The 27,686-nt window shown below is 53.1% G+C and overlaps 1 protein-coding gene across 2 annotated transcripts; it reads right to left on the bottom strand.

The window, feature by feature from the left end:
• Window positions 1–62: 62 nt before the first annotated feature.
• Window positions 63–27,289, bottom strand: DVL3 (dishevelled segment polarity protein 3). Of its 2 annotated transcripts, XM_065748589.1 has the most exons (16): window positions 27,053–27,289; window positions 11,569–11,638; window positions 8,246–8,367; window positions 7,735–7,841; window positions 7,047–7,182; window positions 6,712–6,805; window positions 6,258–6,327; window positions 5,861–6,000; window positions 5,587–5,663; window positions 5,073–5,140; window positions 4,668–4,718; window positions 4,400–4,549; window positions 3,440–3,571; window positions 3,031–3,198; window positions 2,220–2,432; window positions 63–1,939 (listed from the first exon to the last, which is right to left on the bottom strand). In XM_065748589.1, exons 1-16 carry the CDS (start codon window positions 27,217–27,219, stop codon window positions 1,515–1,517), a joined length of 2,190 nt encoding a protein of 729 aa, XP_065604661.1. In that variant the 5' UTR covers window positions 27,220–27,289; the 3' UTR covers window positions 63–1,514. The 2 variants fall into 2 exon arrangements, with proteins under 2 accessions (XP_065604661.1, XP_065604662.1); XM_065748590.1 differs by lacking the exon at window positions 4,668–4,718.
• Window positions 27,290–27,686: the final 397 nt, after the last annotated feature.

Raw genomic sequence — 27,686 nt, 5'->3', positions numbered from 1 at the left:
GGGTAGGGCAGGGTGAGGAGAGGCAGCGAGCAGGGCTGGGGGTGCTGGGGGTAGCAGGGCAGTGCCACCACACTGCACCCCATGGGCACGGGCAGAGGCGTGAGGGAGCAGCAGGGGGGGAACGTGGGGCAGGCAGGAGGGCACAACGAAGAGCCCAGGAGCAAAATACATTTCATCTCCAGAGTATAAAAGAACCGCAAACAGAAAGAATGAAGGAGACGACAGGAGGGCACTGGGGGAGCAGGCAGCCATGGCCCCACTTCTCCTTCCCACAGCCCAGCAGGAGGACAGGAACGGCTCTGATCACCCATGAGAAAAAGGACGAGGAGTGCTGGAGCAAGTGACCCACATCCCTGTGTGGGCCCAGAGGAGCTACAGCACCTGCCCATAAAGCTCACATCCCTCCCAAGCATCGTACACAGGGAATGGAGCGGGGTAAGGCCAGCGCTGTCCCTCACTGCAGACAAACACAGGGGACCTCTGTGTTCCCCAAAGGTGTTCCTTCCCTCACTCCTTGGCTGCCTTCTCAGCTCTCAAAGAGGTCCCACTGCTGTGTGGCAGCATGATGGCAGGGCCACAGTTGTCCCAAGGACCGGCCCTGCAAGTGATGGGGCAAAGAGCAGGGCAGAGGCACTCTGTAGGGTTCTTCTGGCCAAGTAAAAACACCCCATGGCCCCTAGTCCCATAAGGCCCATAGCTAGCAAGGCAAGGGGCACGGCCCCAGTGCCAAGGGCAGGGCAGGGGGAAGGAGGGCTCTGCCCCAGGTGGGCCTGGCCCAAGGCTGGGGCACGAAGGAGAAGCAAAAGGCAGCATCTCCCTGTTCCCCACAGGCACTGAAGCCCTGGAACATTCAAGCATTGGCTAAAAGGCAACTACAAAGGGATTTAAAATGCATGTAAGGCTGGGCCCGACTTCCCTCTCAGGGCGTCTTCCACTAGGGGGAGAAAAGCAGCCATCTTCAGCGCCATGCATGCCCAGCGCCCTTGGAGCTCCGTGTCCTCCTGTCGGGCCACGCCACGCTCCAGCTCTCCCCCCTGCGGGCGGCAGGCTCAGAGAAAGTCAAACACCCCGTAATTCTTTGCTGCTTGATAGAAGAAACACAAAAGGGTGAAAAGAAAGAAGAGATGTTTAGGGCGGAAGGAGTGAGGCAGCAGTGACACACGGGCAAGCAGCACAGGGTGCTGGGATGGATGCGGATTAATGGGGTTAGAGAGGATGGCAGGAGGGAATTACCATCAGGGAGGAACAACCATCAGCAACACATGAGTCTGGAGGCAGGATGGGCTGGTGGTACGCAGCAGGCCTGCCAGGCCCGTCCACCCCACTTGAGGAGGGATTAGAATTGAGGTTTAGTTCCATTTATTTTTTTTTTCCCTTTTTTTTTTTCTTTTAGTTATCAAGACCAAAAAAAAAAAATCCCAAAAACAAGGGGTGAAGCCAGGGCTGGTCCTAGGAGACAAACGATGGGGATGGAGGGGGAAGGAGGGGCAGCAGACAGACAGGGGACGGGCGCTTCACATTACATCCACAAAGAACTCACTGGGGTTGCCCATGGCCATTCGGAAGGACTGTCTACTGGCTGTCAGTTCGGGGGGCACAGAGGCCAGGTCACGGCCCGGCGGTGCCCCGGGGGGCCCCATGGCTGACGGCGGTGGAGGCATCAGCAACATGGGGGGGCTGAAGAGAGGGGGGAGGCCAGGCGGCCCGTACGACTGCTGGCTGTGGTGGCTGCGGATGCTGTGAGCCAGAGAGTGCTGGCTCCGCTGGCTGTGCTGGCTGGCAGGCACCGAGCGCTCGCTGGCCGCACGCTCACGCCTCATGCTGCTCCTTGTGGTGTGGTCTGACTCGCTCCCGCTGCCGCCGGACTTGGACTCCCCGGTCTTCTCTCTCTCCTTCCTCCTCTCACTGCCGCTGCGATTGGAACCACTGCTCCGGCTCCCTGCAAAGTACACGAGGTGACATTAGGAATCAGCTGGGACAAGCCAGGAAGAAAGGATGCTCCTCTGTCCAACAGAGGACTTGAGCACGCTGCAGCACTGCCATCTGCCTGCACAGTCCACGTTCTCAGATTCTTAATGCTGAGTCACAAAACCCTTCTGGAATACATCAAAATGAAGGCTTTTGCTCTTGCTTCCCCCATACATAAGGTGCTGCCTAAGGGAGCAGCCTTTTCCTGCTGCTTCTACCCACACAGGCACATTCTGATACTTTACACTCACCTTCACTGTGCTGGCTGCCTGCACTGCCCCCTCCGTAGCTGTAGCTTGGGTCTGGGAAGCCAGGGTGGGGGTTGTATGGGTGAGGCGGTGGATATTGATATGGGAAAGCCATGGGCCAGGGTGCAGCTCCTGGGTGTGGGAGCGGAGCCAAAGTGTCCTGATCCGAAGCACCACTGGAGCCATCATGATCATGAAGGGACAGATTAGCCATGTCTGCAACAAAACAGAGAAGAGGGGTTAAGCCAAATGGAAAGACAGCCTCATGTGATGATGAAGTCCCATGTCCAACCTCACAGGATTAATGATGGGGCACACAAGGAGATTAAAGGACTTGGCCCTCTCCCTGCCATGAAATACTTGTATTTGTGCTTCCTGTCTGGAAGACAGTAATGCTGGGCAAAACAGAGTTGTCACATCAGAAAGGACCATATCAGAGCTCTCTCTTACCTCTCCAATTAACTACCCCCCAGCCTCCTAATTTAAGCAGAACTCAGTTATCTGAGCACCAGCCCCTTCCCAACCCTGGAAGTTCAAGGCCTTGAAATAAGAGTTGGAAAAGACTAAGATTATGCAGGTGAAAAGATCACAGACCAGAAGACACTGTCAAATGCTGCTTCCAACTTCACAGCTCCATCAGCACGACAAACGAGATATTCTTCACCCTACTTTACCAGAGTCTGCAGAACAAGGAGCTCAGTTGGCAGTAATAATTGGAGTTACGTCCCCATGGTGTTAGCAGAGCTCTACAGGACTTTGTCCCCCTTCACCTTTTCCCTCCCACCCATGCCAGGCTAAGAGTCAAGTGTCATACTTCCACAGAGGTCCCCGAAGATGTAATAGCACTGTTCAGAGAAGGTGATCTTGTTCACGGTGTGCCGGATGTAGCCAGCCTTCAGCAGATTGCTGGCGTACTTGCGGGATTCACGACGGTCTGTAAAGCCCTCCACGTGGTGATACAGCCAGTCCACCACATCCGAACCTGCCACCAAATGTCAGAGTTAAATTCAAGTGAGAGGAAGACAGTCGTCCCTGAAGCAGTGGGCCACCAAGTTGGTTAAGAGCATAAAGAAGGGACTTCACGGCCAACGGTTCAATTTGTGACTATGGCTTTGTAAAGTTAGTCTACACTGAAGAGATGCTCCCTTCATGAATGTTTTCTTGGGAAACAGGCCACCCACGCCTCACTCCCTGCCTCTGCTGGAGGCAGCACAGTCTCTTACCAATGAAGGCATTGGGGATGGTGATCTTCAGCCACATGCGATCACGCACCTCCAAGCCTGACTCTGGTGAGGCCATGGCTTTGACAATGGTGGCCATGTCACTGTGGATGGACAGGTGAAAGTCATCGAGGCCTGTGACGTGGACAAAGGGAAGGGAAGCAGAGATGAGAAGAGGCAGAAAAGATAACAGTGCCACATGGAAGAATCACACACATGGGAGGAATGGGCAGGGAACAATACATCGTAGAAAGCCCTGCAGTGCATGCTGACATAACCCCCTTCCAGTCTTCACATGTTATCCTTCATAAATGAGCCATTTTTTCACGTGCAAAACCCAGGCTAGAGTCTCCTTCCTTCCAGCCAGTCCCAAGCAGCTAAGATCCAAAAGCTGCCAATACAGCCCAGCATGGGAATTCACTGCTCCTCACAAACTTAAAACTTCTGCCTTTTTGCCCTGGTTGAGCTCTTTAAGACTCTTGCTTCAGGGCTCTGTACACTAGAACTAGCCAAAATCTTGATAAAACAACCAAAACAGCCCTGTGTTCCACAGGCCCCTGCCATACTACAAGGATCTTTGCTCCTAGCAGCCACCTCCGCCCTGCCTGATCTGCTCTCTGGGAGGGCCTTACTCCAGTGACAAGCTTAATCCTTCTGGACTCACACTGCCACGTGACAACCCCCAACTGCTCCTTGAGCCTTTTCTCTGCATCTGCCACAGCTCCTGGACTGCATCTTCTACTCTCCGTATGTAGAAAACTGATAAACGTGGTGTAAATTCACCCAGACATATCTTCCACTGATCAAAGCACAGCCTGGTGAGAGCCATCTCCCACCCACTTCTTTGGCAGAGCAGATCTTGCCCAGCCTAGCTGCCCCCAAGCAGATGTATTGCTCCCCTTAGAGCACAGTGAAGGTGTGGAAGCCGTGCAGCGGGAGGAGCACGGAGGCACAAGGACTTACGTTCGGTCTCTGGGATGGAGCTGGTGATGGAGGAGCTGGTGGAAGTGATTGTGCTCATGGATGGACTCATACCGTACGCTGGGTAGGTGCCAGTCATCGCTGCCGTGTGAGACACCCAGGCTGCTGGGTCAATGGGCCGGATAGGCTCACCTGCAGTAAAAAAGTCAGTTAGCAACTATAAGAAATTATCTCCTCATCCATTCAACCTCACGGGAGGGACAGGGACTCAGCACAGCCCATTCCATCCCCAGTATCTGCCGGGACTCACCCGGATCGGAGCATGGAGAGTCTGGCCCAGCCCAGATCCGCTGGGGAGCAACTGGGAGAGAAAGAAGAGAGGGAGGGTCAGCAGGAGAGGTGCAGAGGGAGAGATCCCCCTATGGCTCAGGGAGGGGTTTCTCTTTCCTCTGGCGCTCCAAGCAAGTGACCTCCCTGACCCAGTGAAACGCGTCCCCAGCGTGATGTGGGAATGAGGGCTGGGCCTATGGGCATTTTGGACTGGGAAATGCATAGCAGCCTCCCTACAGGAGAGCTGAAACCCCATCAAAACCCAATTCAGTGCCATATGGAGCCACACACACACAGGAGGAACAAGACAACAACCAAGTGCTTAAGGCAGGGCTCTCACATGAGCTGGGCACCAACGTTAAGGGTGAGTCAGCTATCCACTTACTCCTGGGTAACGAGAAGCAGCCCCGGGGGCTGGGGTCCCAGCACTTGGCCACCGTCAGGGTGATGGGCCTGCAGCAAAAAAGGCAAAAGTTGAAACAAGAGCCTGGTGGCACAAATCACTGTATGATCCATGGCATCTGCTGTATGCTGGCTCTACTGATAGAGAGAAACTGCCAGCTCAGTGCCTTTGCCGCCTCCCCCCCACCCCCCTCCTTTTTTTTTTTGGCTACAGCTTTCCTTAACAGCATACACAGAACAACGTGGCAGCAGTAATTCTACGGCTAGCCAGCCAAAGCAAAAAGATGACACAGTATACCCAAAAGAAAGGGCAAATGCCCCATTTAACCACTACTTTGCTGGCTCCTTTGGTATGAAAACCCAGGAGTCAAAGCAATACCCAAATCATAAGTTCTGGGTTCCTGCAACTCTGCTGGCAGAGGTGGCTGGAAGGCATGATGCCCCAAGCACACACTGTGCAGCCACTCATGGATTTAAGGAGCCACCTCAGTACCTACCCCGGCTTGTGCACAATTTCCCTCAGCACTCGCACAGCATCATCGTTGCTCATGTTCTCAAAGTTGATGTCATTCACCTGCAAACAACACAAAGGGGTGAATCTCAGAGATGCGACCAGAGGCTGAGCTTGTCACTCTGCTCAGCAGTGACTCAGCTTTCCTTTTCCAAGAGCAGCTTCCTGGGTTTAGCTTGTTTAAGTGCACAGGGAGGCTTCTAGGTCTTTTCTTACCACAATTCTAGTCTCAAAGATGGAGGTATGTGGGTGTGATGTACCTGCAAGAGCATGTCTCCTGGCTCAATCCTGCCATCAGCAGCCACAGCACCGCCCTTCATGATGGAGCCAATGTAAATGCCTCCATCACCACGCTCATTGCTCTGTCCCACAATGGAAATGCCCAGAAAGTTGTATTTCTCTGCAGAGATGGAAAAAAAAAGAAGTAAAACACCATGAAGCAAGCATGAGCAGCCCTAGCTTCAGACAAACCAGTCACTTCTACCCCTCTCTCCTAAAATCGCAGGATGCAGGGCACTCCAAGACAAGCTATTTTCCTACAGAATCCATCCCCTCACACTTACCCATGTATGTTCTTTTTGTCTCCTCCCCAGTTACCCCTCCACCACCCATCTCGCTCTGGAAAGACTGCAAACCCCAGGCACAACTCCCACTCACCCATGTTTAGTGTGACAGTGATGATGTTCAGGGACATGGTAGAGTCTGTGATGCTGCTGAAGGATGATGACTGCAACATAAAGAAAACGTGAGATGTCATCTGGTGCCTCAGCACCCAGCTCCCTCCATCTGTATTCCTTTCATCCACCCACAACCATAACCCACAAATCCAGCTTTATGCTGGAAGCTCTGTAGAGCCAGAGTGCATCAGCCACAGCCCTTATGACCTCTCCACAGCCAGAAGGACTGTCGTTCCACTTGTGCTACACTGACCCAGCTGAAGGGTTTACAGCACCATCTCACCCCTTGTATTCACTTGTATTCTGCTCAAGGCGGTGCCCACAGCACATGCAGCTGAATTCCCAATCAGACTTGAAGAACCAAGTGGAGAGACTCACTAGGCAGCCCACTTTGCCCTGCACTGCCCTCCCCAGGACACCCAGCCCCTGGGTACCCGCTCAATGCGTGGAGCCTTCTGTTTCCGCCTGCGTCGCTTGTGCCTCCTCATGAGACGGGAAGCACTGCTTTGCTCTGTTGAACTGCTAAACCTAGAGGCAAAAGTATGAGTCAGCTCTTCTGCTGCTGGGATCATGGTTCTGGAAGCAAGAGTCACAGAAAAGGGCATGTGGAAAAAAAGACTGCAGAAGAAGAGCATGTGCGTGGGAGACAGATGACAGTAGCAGGTCTGTGCAAGGACACTGGAACCCAGGGTTATTATGCCCTGAAATGGCATCTCTGTGCTGAGAGGTGGTAGAAGTCTGTGTTCCACCAGGACTTAAGCTCTCGTACCTGCTGGTGGAGTCATCTTCATCTGAATCGAAGAAGCTGGTGGTCTCCAGCTCACTGCTCATGAGTGTGGAGGAGCTTTCGTACCCGCCCAGATCTCGGCGCCGCTCTCCCTTCACTGTCCCATTCACTCTGGGTGCTATGAAAACAACACTCAGCATGCTTAAGACAGGAAACAGGGAAACAGCCCCATCCCCTCTGCAGGGCTCACAGCAACATTCTCAAATTGAATCCTCCTCAAAATCTCATCTAGTACAGGCCAGCTCTGAGCCCACACAGGAATCAGGTTCATTCTCTGTGGGATACCTCTTCTACTATGCTAGAGAATGGGGAAAAGGCTGATGGGGCACTAAGAACAAGGCTACTAAAACATCGTAAGACCGCTGCAGTTGGTCCTTAGGTAGACCATGAACCAGCACAGAGTGATAAGGCTACAGCACAGTCCACTTTTCAGCTAAGGAGTGAGACACCTCTGTCTCTCTCGCTGTTGGAGCACTCCAACAGGAGATGTCTCCTTTACCCAAAAGATTTCATCACCAAGCTCTGATGCAACACAAGGCTATTGCCTCACACTACTCAACAGCAAATCTGTGCTGAGAAGGTCCTAGACAGCAGAGAGAGCTACCCCATATATGCAGCTGGTGCCCCTAGCTATGTCCAGCAAAGCTCCTGCCATTTTGCTAGCACTCACCATGCTCAGGTCCATCTTTCCGACGAGGTCGTTCCCTCTGTGATGACACCACTGAGTCTGTTTCTGTCTCATTGTCCAAGTTTTCCCGACTCCCCCCAGTATTAGGGCTGCAATGAGATAAAGGGACAAATAGGTCCAACCAGGAACGGCCCTAGAAGGCTATCTCTACCAACTAGCATAAGCCTCCACCCATCATCTGTCTCCCTCTTCATAGACAGGAGCAGAGGTGGTGGGGAGCAATCACAGCACACCTAGGAGCACAGGGCAAGGGACTGTGGGAGGATGTCAGCTTTTTGCCAGCTTCCCTGCACTGCTTTCAGCATGCCTTTGCTTAGGGAATAACACAGCCCCACTTTGAACGGGCTCCCAGCCCCACCATCCTGCCCTATGGCTGGCTGTGATTCCCACCCATGTGGATAGGAGTGTCCCAGCCGTTGCTCTTCCCACCTTGATTTACAGCAAAGCCAGCATGGGTCCCTTGGAAACCAAGACAGGTGTCCAGGTAACTTACTGGAAGGAAGGGGGCCTAGAGTCTCCAATTCCTCCTGTGCGCTCCATGGAGGGTGGCAGCTCCGTTTGGTTATCAGCACAAACTGACCCAGCATCTGAATGGGAACCCTCTGCAGATACCAGCTGGAGGGATGAGAGACAGAGGATAAAACCACTGAGGGAGTGGGAGAACACTTGCAAGAGTGGCCAAACGAGTTGGCTAAAAGCCTGTCTGGCCTGGGATCTCATCTCTGACAGTGGATGACAGCAGATGCCCAGGAACGGGTATGGAACAGGCCAAGCATGTAGCAACATTCCCCTCAGCACCCTCCCAGACACTGGCTATTTGTGCCTCAAGAATTCCTGACCCAGCAGGGAAGCCTGGGTGGCCAGCAGTCCTGCTTAGAGACTGACATCACCTGCACACTCACACAGTTTTTAAGCTCAGGTAACCTTAACACATACCCTGTGGCAAGGAGTGGATTCCCTGTAGTTATTCTTACATCAGAAGAGGCAGCTACCAGTCATTCCTTCCCTCAGTTTTAACCAGCCTCTGCAGCTTGGCCTTCTGGTTGCGGACCCAGCAGGACTTTTGCATCCCCAGCCCATGGGACATGGAGGTAACAGAGCTCAGGGCTGAGGCTTTGAAATTTCTGCATTTTGCCTACTGCAGAAATTCAAGACAGGTTCAAAATCCAGGAACTATTCATACTAGCTATGCTTTGAGGCAGTCCAAGCACAGCTATTGCTTTGTCTCTGGCTCTTAGATAAATCACCGATTTCAGGGCTCAGGGAATGAGATGGAGTGTCTCCTGGGGAATGGGCTCACCAATGGGGTGAAATCAATGAGCTCAACTAAGCTCAAAGGAAAGTGGTTTCCTCAAAATCACTCCCTATACAGGTTTAGTCCTCTCCCCACCTCTGAGCTGCACTGTGCTGGGCTAATTCCAACTGGGCAGTAAAGCAACAAATAGCATTTTCCTCACAAGATATATTCCGGGACCCTCAAAGCAGACATGAGAGATCTCAGAAAGGAGCCAGGGAACGAGTTCCCAGGGAAAGGCTAGAACTTGCCAGCAAGGGAAGATCAATTTCCATCTTTAAGAGCTTTCCAACATATATCTTCTTTCCTGTACTTGCGTGCACCATGTCTGTTCCCTACACAGCAGAGGCAAGCAGCAGGGTGGCTCTCAGCCAGTAGTGAGAGGGCAACAGGGCCCAGCACCCTGATCTGCTCCTGTCTGGCTCAGGGCAAAAGGATCACGAAATGGGCTGGAAAGAAACTGACAGTTGCTATCTGAACTGCAACACTCAGTGCAGATCATCCCTCTGAAGACTGGGGATGTCATAAGAAAAATCCCACAGCTCATCATCGGGGCAGGGAGAGAACAGTCTGCTGCCAAGGTGGCACTGGGAACAAAGAAAGGGATGCCAAGACAGAGCACCCCGAGAAATCCTCAGCCAAGGGAGCAGACAGGGCAGAGAACACCCTGGGGTGTCAGAAGCTGCAGAGCCCGTCCTACAGGCCCCGGGACAAGCCCAACAGCTCCCGCTCTCACAAGTGTCTAACCAGCTCTGGTCTCACACCCAGCTCAGCCTCCCTGCCTCCAGCATGCCCCAGGCACACGCCCAGTACCCAGCTCCACTCTTGGCCCCTTCTCACCTTCACAGGACACATCCCACTGCCCAAAGGCTGCCTCCCCACTCAGGCTGCCACTGCCTGGGAGCACATGGGAGAAGAGATGCTGCAAGTGACCAGCACTGCTTAAGGAAAACTGACAGCACTCTATACTTGAAGGTCTCAAGTCATGACCAGGCAAATAAATGCGGACAGGAGGAGCTGTCAAACAGCACTGAGGGGAGGGGGTGTTTGGGAGCAGAGGGAATGCTGCTGCCTTACTCCTGAGGACTTCCTCCAGGAAAGGTACTGAAAACCACCCTACACTTTTCCTGCTTCTTTCACTGTCAGGAAATATTCACTCCAACTCCAGCCCCTATCTTTCCTTCTAGCTAAAATTAGTACCAAGTTCCTAAAATAGCCTCATTCCAGCCTGTCTGGCATAAGCAGCAAAGCAAATGCTCTCTCAGTCCCAAACCACTCACAGTGAGACTCAGAAAGGAGAGGAAAAGGCTCCATCAGCTGTGCACAGAGGTCTTCAAGACCTCTGCCACCCTCTTTGCAGGAGTGCTGATGGAGGTGCTGATCCCGGGCACCATGCCCATGAACAGCCAACATTTCAGAGGCTGCAGCAGCACAGCGTTCCAGATGGATCAGAGCTCATGCTGGTGCTCCGTGGGCAGCTCAGACCCATCAGTCCCCCTGAGAGCCACTGCAGGGAAAGCCAGCAGCTGCACACAGATGTGAAGCACAACGAAAAGCACACTGGGTTAAAAAGTAAAAAAAAAAAAAAAAGAAAAGCAATGGAAAGGGCTCAGAACCTCTAGGGTGCCCTGATAGGGCATGGGAAAACAAAAGGCAGCTGGAAATGGAGGTATGGGGAGATGTCTGGTGCTTGGGCAGCCACTAGAGGGAGGGCAGCACAGACCCGCTGCTCGTGTGGGAGCCCAAGCCCCCTGCCTTGCAGCTTCCAGGCAGCTCGGCACCCCTTGGTGCCACCACTCTGCCTCACTGGTTGATGTAGGTGTAAGAATTTAGGTCTTATCCAGCCTAATTGGCAAGAGCCTGGAGATTTTCCACTGTTTATGGACTATTTGTTGGCACCTTAGTCTTGGAATCTACCTAGGGTAGATTCACACAATCTGATTAGCACAAACTGAAGCTCAGCAGTGGGGAAAAAGAGATGATGGCCTGTGGGGACCAAATACCCTCTCCCTCCCTGCAAACAGAGGGTCCCCCTCAGGGTACAGGCAGGCATGCGGGCAGGGTGCAGAGCATGTGCATGGCACAGCACGGCAAGAGAAGCTTGTTCTGCAACTGCCCAGGCAGTACCTTCAGTCTTCAGGGCAGCCCAATCCAGTCGGCTTCACCAGCACTAGAGTCACTTAAGACCTTTGTCATCGGAGCAGGACTTTCCTTGGAAAGCTGACCCTGCCGTAGGGGCACATGGGTTACAGGCTGGGACCACCACCTCTGCCAATCAGCTGTTACAGCCAGCTCTTTGCAGAGGCATCCCACATCTTGCCTGGCACAGGGAACCCAGCACCACACAGTCCAGCCTCCAGCAGAGAGGCTGGAGTGTGGTAATCCAGTTCATCAGCTTCTTTAGCACTTAGCACTTCAACAGTGCAGAGCAGTTCCTGTGCCTTACTTTGCACAATGCAATTAAACTGTGGCTTTCAGAGAGAGAAGAAGCAGGCAGCAAGATAATGAAGGGATGTCCTTACCCATGACACCACCCGGCCGTTGAAACAGGGAAGCTTGGCATTGTCATCTGAGATCTCCTCTTTCACCACCCTGTGAAGGAGAGCAGGCTGTTAGTGTTGGACCCAGAACCCAGGGGAAAAGACAGCCTTCCTCGTGGGGAACATGTACCCAACACACAGCCCAGGCTTGGGGAGGGGGCAGAGAGGGGCTGCATGACCCCTTCTGTGTCACAGCCTCGATGGCCAGGCTAGCAGGGAGAAAACCAGGGCATAACAGACTCCTTTGGGTGCATCCAGCTGTTCTACTCTGGATTCAGCTAAAAAAACCCAAAAAACCCCTAAGTAAAACAAAAACAACAAAAAACATACATATTTGCACTTATTTCTCAAGAAATGCATAATTTTAATCCTCTTTTAAAAAGACCTGAAATCATCACAGCCTATGCCAGAATCTTTTAACAGATGAAAGCAAAACACATGAAACAACGCTGCCTCCCAAATGTTACTGTTGCTTTTTAATTGCATACATAACATTTCAACATCACATCAAGCTTTGTAGTTGTGCCGCGATGTCATCCTCCCGCATTACACAAGCAGCTGCACTGCTATCACTCTTCACAGTGAAGGAGCAACAATTTTTCTTTCCCCAGCAGTACAAACATCCGTTTTCTTCTGCGTTAAATATCTCTGAGCATCTGAAGACTTCTTTTCCAGTGAGCTTGCAATCAAAAACAACTCACAGCTATGTGTAATTAATACCATCTTTGACAGATACACTGAGGTGCAGATGCCCCCTTTCACTGCAGGACGCTTGGATTAGGTGGCCTTAAAGGTCCCTTCTAACCCACACGATTCTACGAGGTAACAGCAAAATAGTCTTCAATAAACTCCCTTCCCTGTATACTTAGCGACAATGCTTCACGCATTCTTATTCAATATAAATACATCACACAGGGAATGGTGGAGAACACAAGCGTGGGACAGCCCCCTGGGCACCCAGGCCGACCCTTCCCGGCACCCATGAGCTGCCATTCCCCGCTCCCGGTGCGCACGCACCCAGCCTGGCCGTGCTCACATCCATTCATGCTGTCGCCAGTAGCCTGGACCCCATCCAATTCCTAGAGAGAGCTCCAGGCAGAGCCAACTTCCAGCGCTGCACGCTGCGTGCTCGGGGACACAGAGTCTCATCTGTGGGTGTAGGAACGGGGTGACAGACTTGCAAGGTCGAGGTGACCAACCGCTGGGTGCAAACAAAGCGTTCCTCTTTCAGCCTGGCAGAACAAGCAGCCTCTGTCCAGGCACTCAGCACTCCCATCCCAGCCTCCCAGGGGTCAGCTCTCCTTGCCCACCTCCACACAGCACCACTCCCCCAGCCTCACATTCCTTATCACCCAGCAGGGTGAATTACACACTCAGACTCCGCAGAGCAAAAGCTGACAGTGGAGGGCAGGGCACAAGAAGGTCCCTGCTCCTGTCTGTCAGTCCTTGCACCAACCCCAGCTACTGGGATGCAGCACTGCACTGCCCTGAGCTGCACGGCCATATTTTCGCTTGCGCTCTCGCCCCCATGGCAGCTCAGCAGCCTCTGGAGGAGCTGTGTGCAGTGCCACGTCTCTCCTTAGCAGCCATGCAAGGAAACCTCCCCACGGGCCAGGCCTCAGCTGCAGGGTCTTTTGGGAATCCCCATAGGGCAAGCTCGGTGGTGTTCCGGCTCTCTCTCTCAAAGCAACTTAGCAGCCCAAGGAAAACATCTGCCCCACGCTGATCGTGGAGGGCCTGCTTTATTTTTAACCATCGGGACAGCCCAGTTTGGGATTTTCCCAGGTTTGCAGCCCTGCTGGGGGTGTGTGTGACACGGCAGGGAGCAGAGGGATGGCGAAAGCTTCCTGCTGGAGGGCTGCAGCCCAGGAGAGCCCGTGTCTGACCTCCCCTGGGTGACAAAAGCTTCGCTCCACGCCGATGTGCTGTGGACAAACCATGCGCTGGGCGCCCAGCCCAGCTCCCAAGTACTCATCTGCATTGAATTTTCCAACAAAGAGACCTGCAGGAGGGAGGGAGGGAAAGAAGGAGGGACGGAAGGAGGCAGGGTGATGGGGAGGCAGGCAGGGTGGGCGGATGATTCAGCCTCCATCCCCAGCGACACGGGGGCGGCTGTGCAGGGCCAGGCCGAGGGGGAGGAGGGGACGAGGCCCTGTCTGCTGCAGGAGTGGGGCTTGGGTTTTGCAGAGGAGAGTGGGGCCTGCCAAGGCTGACACAAGCAGCACATCTGCTCTCATACAGCTGGGGGAAGGGTGGAGAGGGAGGGGAGGAAGCCCAGCTCTGGCCCTCACCCCATCACCGTGCTCTGGATAAAGCCAGAAGATCCTCTCTCCCCTGGCTGGGAAGGTGCCACGCTCCCAGCTTCCCTCCTGCTCTCTGCCAGCAGCCAGCAATGAGGACACAGGGACAAGCCAGCAGATGCTGCTTTCTCTGGGGAGTCCCAGAGCGGCTCAGGAAATGAGAGGGTATTTTATATCACACAGTCATGTCCTAGGAATGAAGGGAAGGTGGGGAATAGAGCGAGAGTGCGCAAAGGAGAGAAGGAGGCAGTAAAAGCCATCTTGCAGAGCAGCGCTCTAGAAGCCGTGCTGAGGTTACCAGCACACAGCTGCTGAGCTCCATCCATCCAGTCTTCCACCTCCCTCCCTCCCTTCGGTGGCCTCCAGCCCAGCCCATGCTGCGGATACAAGGCAGTTTCTAGCTGCAGCCAGCGCAGGTCTCTCCTGAGCACGGCCCACCAACCACAGCGGGTCTGACGAGAGCTAAGATGGAGTAGCACCAGCTGACTGCCTGGGGAGAGAAGGAATCCCTGAGGCACAAACCAAGGCATGGCTGCAAGGGTTTGAGCCTCAGCCTTAGATGCTCGATAGGCTCAGCAGCAGTCATTGCTCCTCTCCAGCAGCTCTGTCCTCCAGTTTGTCTACCTAAGGGCAGGGTGCTCAAATAACAGCAATCACAGGACACAGCAGCCATCAGAAAAGCTGAAATTCGGTCAGCACCAGGAAAAGTGAGAGAAGGGAGCCCCTCACCATGTCAGACAGCTCAACAGTGAGGATGAAAAGGAGTTTTGTCACTAGGGGAGGTGCAGATATTGAGAACACAATTAAGTGCTGACAACTGCACGTTGAAAAGAAGATGTAAAACCAGTAGAGCAGAGGAAAAAAGACCTGCTCCTTTGTTTAGTTCAATTATTGAAAGCCCTTCACAGAACAGTGATATTTCTTCCAAGACCACAAAGACGAGAAATTAAATGTTGACATTAACCCCCCCTTATAACCCCCACAAGAACAGCCTAAGCAGATCACACCTGTGACTTTACCAGCCCCCGTTTCCTGCAGGACCTCAGAAAAAGAAAATTAATTAAGTCAGGAGACGTTCCTATCTAATAGCACAAGGCATTTGCACACCAAAAAATGCAATCTCATTTTCAAGTCCTGTAGTACACCCTGCCTTAGGGCAGGGATGTCTTGTCTCCAAACGATTGTATAGATTAATGATGCTGAACAGCACAAGGAAACACCTTCATGTGTTAGTAACCAAATGCAAGCATCGCGGAGCTCTGGAGCAAAATCCTCCTCCCTTCTCCAGGATCAAGTGCTGGGGCCACTGGGATGAGCTCTGCAGCCTTATCGCCAGAAGAGAAAATTGGACAGGGCAATTCTCCAGCCGAGCTGAGATGTTGGACAGGAACTCTTCGCCTGTTAGGTCGAGCCCAGACACAACACATGTGCTGCCCACTGGGATAAATCCCCTCTAGGGCTGCAGGTCCAACCGAGGAATACACAAGTGTAGGAGTGAGACCTTGGGCTTCACAGCAAGCAGCGTGCATCAAACAGGATTACAGGATTGGAGGTGTCTGACTCCATAAGCTGGGGAACTCTGCGAGTCTTCCTCACTGTATTTTTATCTCTGGAGCAGAGGAGGAGGAGAACGTGGGATACAAATCTGTGCAGTGTGCTGGGGTGAGAAGGCCTCTGTCTGTAAACAGAGACTGTCATTTCCCCATTTCAAACCCCCAGACACAGTATTTTCCACTGTGCCTCCAGAGGGCAAAAAGAGATTGCAGAGCTGTGGGTGTTTAAGCTCCACAGACCCCCTCCCAGGGAGCTGCTGTCCTCTTCCTGTCACCTATCAACCCTTGCTCCTTCTGCCTTGCAGGATAGTCTGCAGAAGGGCTCTTGTTCAAAAAGACAACACAACAATAACACAGCTCTGCACACAGCAGAAGCCATCTCTGCTCTCCTAGGGAACCCAGGGCAGTTTACAAGGATTCCTCAGAGAGCACATCACCACATTTCAAGCTACTGCCTGTACTCAGGAGCAGGGACATAGTGCCTAAGAGCAAAAGCAAGAGAGCAACCTCTTCTATTTTCAGCCTAACACCTCTCCAGCCGCCCTCAGCAACACTCCCAAAGCATTCCCATGCACCCCAGAGATTGCTGTGCTATCCCCTCAAGAGTCACTGGAGCAGGGACTCTGCAGATACGAGTGGCAACAATTTTCCCCAAGAACTCCTACCAACACACTTACAATCACTCCACTGGACATATACCAGGAGATGCTTGGCTCCAGCAGGACTTGTGCTTGCTCACCAGGTAGGAGACGATGGGCTTACTGCTCTCCTAATTCAAAATCTGGAAAAAGAATGGCATTTGGGAAGGAGCTGCCTGACCTTGCAGGCCTGCCCTGGAGCACTCCTTATCAAAGCAAAGTTAAAGACTTGGATTTCAAAGCAAGCCGATGAGCCCCTCCTGCTCTGCAGTGCCCATCTGGCTGCAACAAGGCTGACAGGACAGCCCTCACTGACCTGGGGGGGGCTGCGTGGGGCTGTAGGAGGCACCTCCACTAATTTATCCTGCCCAGTGAGCTCCCAACCCCAGAAGGACGCTGGGAGCCACCATCAAAGGAAGTATTCTGCAGGGCCTGGAAGATTCAGTGACACTTTCAGCCCTTTGAATTGGAAATCAGGACAAAAGGACCTGCCAGCAGAAGCCCAGCTAGACTCCTTCCTCTGATTTCAGCTCCTCAAGAACTGTCTGCACAGTCCAGCACGAGGGTCACCTATACATCTTGCTTTGCTCACAAATATTGGGTGGGCTGCTGTTCACCTTCCTTGCAGAGAACAGGAGACCCAGGCTGGGTGCTGGGGCAGGGGAAGCTCAGCACACATAACAAGGAAGGTAGGACTTCTTCCCTTTCCTGGCCCTTGGCAGAGGGACACCAAGTCAGTCCTGCTTTTTCTTAACAGCAGGCAAAGCTCCTGCCAAAAAAGTGCTGCCGCTGTGGAATGTGCTGGGCTAGCAGTACAGCTCATTCCTGGAAAAGCATCAACTCAGTGGGAGAGCAAGGAGAGGAGAAGAGGGGGAAAAAAGGGGAGGAGGGGGAGGGTGGGAAACAAGGTCTGAACACCCAGACCTCTCCACCTGGCAGGTTGCGAGCTGCCCCATGGCAACCTGCTTGCCAGCATTTCTTGGTCCCAGGTCCCATGGGTCAGCCCTGCCCAGCACCTGCCTCTGCTCCTGGAGTACCTTTATGCTGTCCAGAGTTGGGCTGGGAAGGCACAGACTTTGGCAGACCTCTGTGAGGAGGAGTGAGGTTCATTTCTCCCAGTGTGCTAACAATTGTTTTGTATTTGATAATGCACCTCCCCTAAGAGGTGACAAATCAGCCTCTATTCACATCCTGCCCTCACTTACTCTCTTCTGGTACAAACAGCTTTGGGGTGTCCCAAGGAGACCTGCCCAAACTCCTACCTGGTGGGGAGAAAGAGCTATGAAGGAGAACAGACGATGACTGCTCCTACTCTCCCCATCCAGCTGGGCTACCAGCAGCAACAGCTCTGCTATCTGGGTCTACCAAATGGACAACCCTTATAAAAACAACAGGGAGTTACTAAAGCTCCAAACTTGATGTTCTAATACAAAGCCTTTGCCAAAGACAATGAGAAGGATTCACGCAAAGAAGAGCCTTTCAAAGCTGTGGCAGCTGCAGGGTAGCAAAGACAGTAAGTTGCCTCTGCAGCACTGTGAAGAAAGGGCAAGCAGTGATACTGTATCCCCACAGCCATGAAATGCTGAAGAATGCAGAGAGAGTGACAGGGCCTGAATGGTCAGAACCACTTCTGACCATCACTAGGGCAGGGACATCCACCCTTTTCCTCCATCCCCAGAAGTCGGATAACTTTGGCAAAACACAAGATACTCACTCTCAGGAAACCATCAGCAAGCCAGGAAGAACTCGGAGGAAAGCAAAGCACAAGAGCCACACCTTCAAGGCTCAGCCTTCTGGTAAGCAACACCATTTCAAGGCACAGGAAGGCTGGCTGCTTCACCTGAACTCCTGCCTTTGATGTCAGGAATGGTACGAGAATTCCCTGTAAAACCAGAGACCAACTGGAGAATATTTAAGTAGACATCCATACTCTTCACTCCTGTTAGCTAATACCAACCATCCTCCCTTGAAGACTCAGGGCTGAATAACACAATGAGGAGAGCAATCTCCTACCACGCTCCATTTTCCCAGCCAGCAGAGCTGGTCCTGCAGTCAGCACACAGGCAAGCACATTCTGTTCAACTGCTGGAATGAAAAGATGAGATGCTCCCGTCCCAACCAAACCAAGCGTGTGCTGGCACACAACCCTCAGCTTGAGATCCAGAAACTGGGTGACAGCTAGTTGTAAAGCAGAAGCCAATCAATTACTGTAAATTGAAAGGAATCTGATTAGCCAAGAAGCAGGGAAAATGCAAGCTGTCTCCACCCTGCTGCTGGTTTATTCTCTGCAGTGGAAATTCCCACTTCTCTTTCTTTTCTTTATGAAAGCCCAGAGGACTCCTCCTGACATCGGATGGATGTTCTGCTGGACAAAGCGTTCTCCAGGCAGCCAGGAGACGGCTGTTTGCCAAGGACTCCTCCAAAGGAGCTGCAGAGCAATCCTGGCACAGGGTGCAGGGACAATCTGGAAGGAAGGCACTCCTGCAAGTAGCATGGCTTGTGCCATTCAGCCGCCTAAATGATGACTGTCATTAGTCAGTAGTCTGAGCAAGGTGCCATGGACAGAAGTCAGCCCGAAGCCTGCTGGGACTTGCCTTCAGGAGCCTTTCAACAGGAGGAAAACGTTTCCTTGCAATTTAGAAACAACATACCCCGCCTCTGAGGGAAGAAACCCAGCTCAGAGCTGCTGCTTTTTCTCTGATTGCACATTCCTGAGCTTGATCCTACCACACACCACTGCAAACTTTCCCACCTGCCACTCCCAACAGCCACACTGCATGCTGGAGAGTGGACAGTGGCCTCTGCTGCCACACATGATGCAAAGCACTGCTTTTGCAGAGCATCTCAGAGCCAAGGCTGCCGTCCACCAGGTCCTGCAAGGATGGAGAAGCACAGCAGAAGGCAGCACAACCTGTTGGCAGTTACAAATATCCTGTGAGCTCAGTCACTGTACACATTCACCTTCACCCCACATCATTATTGCAAATAGGGCCATTTCCTGGGTAGGTGGTTCTGCTGATAAATCAAGTTGCAAGACCTTGGTTTTGAGCTTCCTAATTTCCATGATACTGATATCAGATTTCCATGAAGCACCTCTTCTTCAGCCACATGAAGTCACCACAAGCACTCTGTGCCAGCCTACAGGGCGCTCGTGAGGCCTGCAAGTGACATGAGCACCAACCCCACCTCCAGCCAACACCCATACCACACAGCTCCCTGCACCAGAGCACAGGCACCAACTGCCACAAAGGCAATGCTGTGAGAAGAGACCAAAAGATTCAGAATCCTTCCAGGCTGACAATACCAGCCCATCCAAAAAGACTGCTGTAGCCTGACCCCAGACTCACGCATGGGGAAAGTGCAGTGGGTCTGAGCCAGCCTGGCATACGTGGGACTCAAGTGTGCAGCCCCATATGGATACTACATACCTGTGCAGTACGTACCTGAGCTGCCCCAAGGAAACCCAGCCAGAGCCTACCTTAGACTGAAGCAGGTGCTGCCTCCTGAACCTTCTCTGTCCCTTCCAGGATCCCTGGGCAGTGAATAACTGGATTTATGTAACCTAAAGAGTTTCATGTCATTCCACAGCTCACTCTGGAAGGAAAATTATCTCACACAAGCCCCTTCAGGTGCATTTACCAGCTCCCTAAGACAACAGGGAGGCCTGCCACAGGGCCGTGCAGCTCCTCAGAGCCACAGAAGTCATTAAGAAAACATTCAAATAACCCAACACAGCGCAATGGCAAAGCTTCCTGCACAGGCTCCCAGTACAGCACAGCCTCAGCTGGGCCCACGGGCAAATGTCTATGAATGGCACAAAAATACTGGCCGGGCTGGGCAGGGCTGAATGAACTGGGACAACTCGTTAGCTGTATGCAAACGGCAGGATGGAGTTTGCATATCCATCACAGCTTCTGAAAAAGAAAAAAAAAAAGCTTCAGTGTGAGAAGCTGCTGCACCCTGGGGCCAATACAGCAACCAACCATCAGCACAGCAGCCTTCACCCCACCCAGCCTGCAACCAGGAGAAAAGGAGCACCCCAGCCTCCTTTAGCCAGACCCGGAGATCCAAGGCTGTCACAGAAACAGCTGCCAGCCACCAGAGCGGCCACACAGCACACCAGCTCCTCTCCAGACACCGGGCAGATCACAAACCAGAGGAAAGCCTTCCTGCACAGCAGCTGGTGCAAGTTCTTCACAAGCAGACCTCTGCTCCTCTCACAGCTCCTATCCTCAGCCAGGACCGAGCTCTTGCTGTGGTGATTTGGTCACTGCTTGCTGCATTTTCTTGTCCTCCAGGTCTCTTAAGAGAGCAATGGGCAGATGAGCCAGGAGATAACCAAAAGTGTACTCAGTGGGGCAGGGCACCAATTGCTGCCTCTGCTGCCTTCAGTAGTCAGCCTAGGAAAACAGTATGTCTGGCACATCTCCTTCAATAAACAAGTGATAGAGCAATGACAGACCCAACCCTGCCCCGTGATACAGGACTACACAACAGGAAGGTCAGCATCAGACATCTCTGCTTGCCAAAGCCTCCAGAGAATTTCGACCCACTCCCGGATGGGCTCATTGTTATTGCTACCAAAAAAAACCCAACAAAACAGTGATGGAAACAAGTGAAACTGAGAGCTTCAGAGCAGAGGCTAAGGAAGATATTAGCTCTGCAGCTGTGTGAGCTTTCTAGTGCAGCTCTCTGCTAATTGCAATACTGCACAAAAGCTCACATGCACTCCTGAGACCAACGCAGAATTATAGATAAGTATACAAAGTTAGGGCTCACCCCACTGTGTAACAGCTGGGGACAAACAGTGACAGAGACACGTGGTGCCATATCCTCTTCTGGAAAACCAGTGGGGTCATAGGAGCAGGCTCCAAACAACAAACAGGGGATGGATGGAGGAGGAAATCCATAGGAAACACCACAAAAGCACAGCCCTCACTGCTGCCTCATCAGCTGTGTGGTGTGATGCAAAACTGTGTGACAACATGAAGGTAATTTCCTGCAGGCACAGCTCTCCTCCATGGGCATTTACACAAACATCCTGAACCACAACACTGTTGTATCTATTTGGATGCAGCCAAGGGCAGAGGAGCAGCAGCTCACTATGGCAGAGACCATCAGAATCCAATTTTCTTTGTCGATACTCAGTTCTCTTTTTCCCTGTGCATCCCCAAGTTGGCCAAGAGAAAAGTTAAGAAACATTCCCATCAAAAACATAACTGAAAACAATACCACTTCAAGTAAAATGCTGGTTCAACATAACACCATATTTTGGTAGAAATGCATTCAATTAAAAACAACAAAAAAAAACAACAAAAAACAACAATTCTGACCAACTCTGGCTGCAAATAAGTTCAATAGCTGCTGCAAAGCTTCATTGTTTGCATAGTACAGACAAGGCCTTAGGGAAATTGGTCTGCAGCCCAATTTGGCTAACTTGGCTTTCAGAACACCACCCCTGGGCAGATAAACCAGGCTGTGACTGCCATCCAACATGGCCTTCACGAGCACAGCCCCAACCACAACAGACAGATCTGGGCACCTCCACCTCCAGAGCCCAGCTGGGTCTGAGCAGGGGACAGACAGAGGAGGTCATAAAATCACTGAATCACACAGTGGTTGGGTTGCAAGTGACCTTAAAGCCCACCCAGCCCCACCTCCTGCAGTGGGCTGGTTGTCCCCAGCAGCTTGGGCTGCCCAGGGTCCAAGCAACCTGGCCTTGGTCACCTGCAGGGATGGGAAACCCACAGCTCTGAGCAGCCTGTGCCTCACCACCCTCTGAGGAATGGTTTCCTAATGTCTCACCTGAATCTCCCTTCTTTCAGTTTAAAGCCATTCCCTCTTGCCTGTCACCCTCAGACTGCATAAAAAGTCAGTCTTCCTCCTGTTAGTAAGCTCTCTTCAAGTACTGGTGAGCAGTTCCCTGCCAATCTCTTACCAGCCCAGGATACAGAGGCATGGGGTGCAGAAACCTACACACAAATGGCCCCCAAACCATCTCCAGCAGTCAGAGCAGAGCACCCCCCACGTGCTGGCAGGAAACCACGCTTCTCTGGAGCAGAGAAGAGAAGCACTGGCTGCTCAAGTGCTGAGTGCTGCTCTACAGTGCTTCACTGGTCAGATCTCCAGGCAACATCTCCATCCAACATCTCCATCCAAGGAAGGAAACACATGGGGTACGAAACCACCTCCATCCACTGTGCCCTAGAAGGCAAGTCACATTGGGCACAGATCTGAAAGCTGAGTCTTTCTTAATCCCAAGCAGACAGCACAGGTTCAGGAGCACAGGTCACCCATCCTCCTCCAGAAGAAGCCTGGGAACGTATCTTAACTTTACTCTTCCTCATCATATCTGGATACATGAGAATGTAGGTGCTTTGGTGCAGTTCTGTGTTTTGAAGTCCATGGAAGGGCTCTGGTTCAAATCGCCGTCCCACTGAGCTGGGACAGCCAGCTGCTGCCTTCAGCACGGAGCTGAGGACTGGCTGGGGGCTGAGATGTGATGGCCACAGCACAGCGGGGCAGAGCTGCCACTGACAGAAGCACTGAGCATACAAGGGAGTCGTGCACAGCCCTGGAGGAGCTTCAGCTCACTGACAGCACAGACTTCTTGCCAACCCCTCCTTGTGCGATATCCACGCTGACATGGAATCGCCATGGGAGCACGGGACAGGCAAAGGTCTTCTGCAGGCAGTAAGGTTTCCAATTCAAAAGACAAAGCAAAATGAAGCAAATCCCCCAGGCTCGCACTACAGAGATCTGGCAGGAAGGCAGGGCACCATGCCAGCGGGCTTTGGGACCAACACTGCTTATTAAGCTTAGGATCCCTTCCCCAGCTCCGAATGCTCCCAGCCAGAAGGACAGTCACTCCTGGCATCGATCTCAAAAAAAAAAAAAAAAAAAAGATCCTGCAATAAAAATAAATCACTCAGCCTTTCAGTGAGCGTCAACGCACTTCCCCATGCACATGTGCAGGGGATGAGGTCGCCAAATACCAATGGCATCTGACCCCTGTGCTGGGAATTCCAGCAGCGCCCGCTTTGTTCTGCCTCCAGAACGCTGCCCTAATCACTGCCTCGTACCCGGCTTCTCAGGGAAGGTGATAATTAAGCAGGTCTGGATTAGATACTGGGCTACAGATTAGTTCAATACCAATTTCCACTTAACAGCTGAGACCTCAGAATCACTGCAGCTCTGCAGCTCAAATTGCAATTGAGTCCTGCAGAGAAGTGGGAGAAGGAAGCAGCGAAGCAGCACCACCCTACACTGAACCCCAAAGCTCTGGGTCCTCCCAGCAGCACACAGCCAAGATCCACATGCAGGAGGAGCAGTTCTTCAGCTCACCCTGACCAGGCAGACAGCAATCACAAAGGATATTTTTTTGCCCAAGCACTTTCTCTGCACACTGGAGAAATTCAGGCTTTCAGACACTCTAGGGTTTACGGACCAGGAGACAGAACTTGAGGCCATGTACTAAGGACTTACCAGGATGCATAAATCACACTCCTTTAACAGAAATTGTTTGAAAAGTTTAACTTCAGCATGGCCCTTTATTGATAGCGCTGAGTAGCATCAGTTACAAGAAAAAAAATAAGTCATGGGATACCACCATGCAATTGACATAAGAACAGCCTCAGCTGTAGCAGCCAGCACTCTGAGATCCATACATTCTTGTGTCCAGGGAACTCATAGTTTCAGGCGGATAGGATGAGCCACATGAGCACTGTAAGAACATCCACAGCATGGATTAGGAACAAAGAAATTGAACAGCTTCTTCAGAGGTCCCTGAAAGGCTGTAGGTGGAGAACAGAGACCTCATCAGTGGGCAGAGCAAGGCACTGCTCTCTCTCCCACTGACAAGCACACAGATCTTACCTGGAAAGCACAGGATGAAAAAGACTTGAGCCAGAGACAAAACCTTCCTTGTCTAAGCAGGGAAAAGGATACTCTCATGCTTCACAGCGAAGCACATCCACACAAAGTAGCTTAGGTCCAAGAATACACCTCATCTACATGCTGCTGAGCTTCCCCCATCAGTGCTCAGCTCTTCCTAGTGTCTCCAGTTCTTGGGTTAGCAAAACACGAAGCCAGCATGGGGTACAAGCTCAAACTACTGCTTTGCAGGGCTGGGCTCAGGCTGTGTTCTCCACGTGCTGAGGCAAAGAAGCACTGAAGCTTTCCCCACCACTCTCCCCTCAGTTAGATAGCTGAATTCTTGTTTCTCCTCCTTCCCACCTGGACACGGCACCATTCTTAATTTGGGGCCAAACACTGACCAGAATGAGCCCCTGGCACAGCCACACAGTCACCCTGGGGAGCCTACGTTCCCATTTCCAAGGAGATGTAAACAGTGAAGCTGCTCCATCACCGCCCTGATTCTCAGGGCAAACAAATATTAACAAGATAAACAAAAGGATGAAAAATCCCACACACCAAGACTGCGGCTGAAATGCTGCCCTGGGGACGGGTAAGCTGCAGGGAACACTGGGCTGGAGATGTACAGCCTCTGAAGAGGAGAAAGAGAGATAAACCCATTCATTCTGGGCACCAGAGGTGAGAGGAAGTGTTGAATTAAGCCTTGCAAGGTCTCTTCCAACCAAACAGACAATGCTGTGACTCTCTGAAAAGGGACTGAGGGATAAGCACACAGCCCTGCAATGCCTTTCTTTGGCACACAGCTGCTGAGCACAGCCAGCATTCATCTCTTGCTGGTTTTCACTAATCGCTCCAATATCTACAGGCTCACAGTGACCAGCTGAGGTTCCTCCTGCCCCTGTGTCCTCTGTCCCTGCAGTCTGACTGATTGCTTTCTCTTGGACACCAATTACCAGGGATCCCAAAACATTTCCAGTGCTGCCTAGGGCTCCAAAGTGCCTTGGAGACAATGCTGCATGTGGACTGCTCTGGCCCTTCCCTGGCTTCCTTCGACTCTCTGGAAAGGAGCGAAGACCCAAATGGCTCCATCCCAACAGGGCAGCCCTGGTGCCACCAGGAGGGATTTCTGCCCTCTGCTCCATGCGATGCTTCAGCACACTGGGGCAGGGCTTCACCCACAGCCTAACAGACCTCTTCCAGCTGCAGAACCACCTTCCCTTCTCAGTCACTTCTTCCCAGAGGAGCTAGCTGAAATGATCCTCATCTCCCACATTCCTGCGCATCTGACCTCACTGGGTCTTCCTGAGCCATTCTTCCCTCTCCCTCCTCGTACCGTATGTGCTTTATCTTCAACTTTCATTAATCCACCATCTGCCTCCTCTCACAGAGCCTTAAAGAAACAGAGGACGATGACAAGGCACAAGGCAGAACGTTGCTGCCACCAGACCCCTCTTCCCAACGTGAGACGCTGCTATTTATTACTAAACTTTGTTTATAGTTGCGCAGACTCTCTCCCACCCACATGGTAGTATTTCATTCAAGACAAGTTTGAATTCACTTCAAGAACATTTCAAAGGATCCCAAAGCATTTGTTTACAAACAGCGTGTGCTCAGAATGGACAGTTCAATTCTCCCACCAACAAGACATGGTCCCCTCAGGAGCCAAGGACAGGCAGCTGTTCCATAGCACCCAACAGCTGAGGGACAGGAAACCATCAGCCAACAACTGATAGCAGGGGAGATTTATGGAAAATGAGGGCTGAGAACTTCTATTTGCCTGGAGAGAAGGGGGAAGCTGTTGAGGACTCCAGCTCTCACTGGGTCTGGAGGAATGCAGGGAGGCGAAGCGTCCCAGACTGTGGTCACAGGAGCAACTCCAACTTCCAAGCCTCATCTGAAAGCTGGCACCACCCGAGCTAATGGGAACCTGGGCACTGGGATGACTTGGCTGCAGAGGGGAGAGCACCCCCTGCTGAGACAGCCACACGGCTTTCCACCCAAGCCCCAAACAGGCCCAGCCCTGTGTAACTTATGGCAGGAGCCAAGATCGCAGCCCAGGGAGGCATTTGGCGCAGCACAAAGACACTGGGAAGGCTATAACACTGAAAGCTCTCTGCAGTCCCAGCCTCCATCCGCAAGACCTACTGTAAACACTAAATCTTCAGAGGGGAAAAAATGCAAAGAGGAGATCACGCAACTCTTTCAAACAGCAAAGCGCTAGGAATGATGACGGGTCATGTGCTGTGGAGGCCAAGAGAGGCTGTGAAGAGAAGGGAGCTCCTTATGAAAGCCAGAGGAGGGAAGAACTCGGGCAAAACAAAGAGTATCACTGAGAAACAAGGGCCAAACAAAGGGTCTCGATGAGATCTGACTTCACTCCCCAGAACAGCCACCTCAGGGAGATAGGAGGCAGCATCTCCAGAGCAGATCAGTCAACACAACCGTCAGTGCTAGGAGCAGGACTGACTGCTTCACTTCCAAACAACCACACGTGATGGAAAGAGCAGAGAAGAAACCATGAAAACATGGGTGTTGGAGGAGAGCTGCTCCAACAGGAGATGCAACACAGGGCAGGGCTGCTCCCCTCTTCCATACGCACCCAGTGCGGAGATGGAGCGCGGGACATCTCATCTGCTCTGCCCAGAGCTATGCAGCACACCGAGAGCTCTCAATCCCTCTGCGCAGGGGCAGGAGACAACTGGCCCCCTTCACCCATCCTTCCCACAGTCGGGTGGGGCGAAGACCTGCCAAAATGGACGGTGCTCCCCAAAATGGATGGGAGGAATGCCACACCGTCCTGGGCATGGGCCGCGGGGGGAGCAGCGTCCTCACACCCTCCCTGGGTACACACAATGGACGGCGCCCGGGCCTCTGGGAAAGGAACGGCGATGCTCGGGAGGGGATGCCGCCGCCCCGCGTGAGGAGGGGGCGGGCACCCACGTACCCCAGAGATCGGAGGGGGGGAAAAGGGGGGGGGTACCACCGCCACGCGGCGCGAGGGGTGACGGGCACGGCGGGGACCCGTCCCACCCCCACGCTCTCCCACCGGCTCACGCTCAGCCCCAGCCCCGCGGAGGGCCCGGCCCGGGGCCGCGCTCACCCGAAATCGTCGTCCATGGACTTGAAGTAGAACTTGTAGTTGGGGCGGTTGAGGAGGCCCTTGAAGTCGCCGAGGGTGACGCGCTCGGCCGGGATCGGCAGCTTCACCAGGTACGGCGTCTCCTGCTCGTCCAGGTGGTAGATGATCTTCGTCTCGGCCGCCGCCATGGCGCCCCTGCCCGGCCGCCAGGCCCGCTCCTCCGCCCCCGGCCCGGCCCGAGACCCCCGGCCGCTTCCTGGCCGCGTCCGCCGCGGTCCCGCTCGGCCCGGACCCCCCTCCCGCTTCGGCCCGGCCCGGCTGCGGCCTGCCCGCGCCGCTCCCCCCCGCGCCCCTTGTTCTGCGGGTCCCAGCGCCGCCCGGACGCACCGCGCACGCTCGGAGCCCGCGGCCCCGCCCCCCGCCCGCCGCCCCGGCCCCAGCGGAACCGGAACCGGCGCCCCACGGGGCCGCGGCCGCGCTCGCGTCCCGCAGGACGCGGTGAAGCATCTGTGCGCGCCCCCTCCACATCCTTTGGCTTTGTTCCCCTTTACGCCCCGCGATGGTGTTTCACGCACAGGGACATCCCCGCGCCCACTGGGCTCCGCATCCCGCAACGTCCCGCACACAGCTCTGCCGCATCTCTGCGCTCTCCTTC

This window comes from Cyrtonyx montezumae, unplaced genomic scaffold (assembly GCF_038088225.1).
Source record: "Cyrtonyx montezumae isolate F1298 unplaced genomic scaffold, pur_monq_1.0 scaffold_5, whole genome shotgun sequence".
NCBI classification, from domain to species: Eukaryota; Metazoa; Chordata; class Aves; order Galliformes; family Odontophoridae; genus Cyrtonyx; species Cyrtonyx montezumae.
This window is presented reverse-complemented; position numbering and strand designations above follow the sequence as displayed.

Bases quoted from the DNA above. Each gene is read 5' to 3' on its own strand.
- DVL3 (XM_065748589.1), bottom strand. From the start codon at position 27,219: ATGGCGGCGGCCGAGACGAAGATCATCTACCACCTGGACGAGCAGGAG. The intron at 6,328-6,711 runs GTACCCAGGGGC...TTTATGTTGCAG, and splicing joins AGGCTCCACGCATTGAGCGG to TCATCATCCTTCAGCAGCAT. The intron at 6,001-6,257 runs GTGAGTGGGAGT...CCATCTCTGCAG, and splicing joins CACTGTCACACTAAACATGG to AGAAATACAACTTTCTGGGC.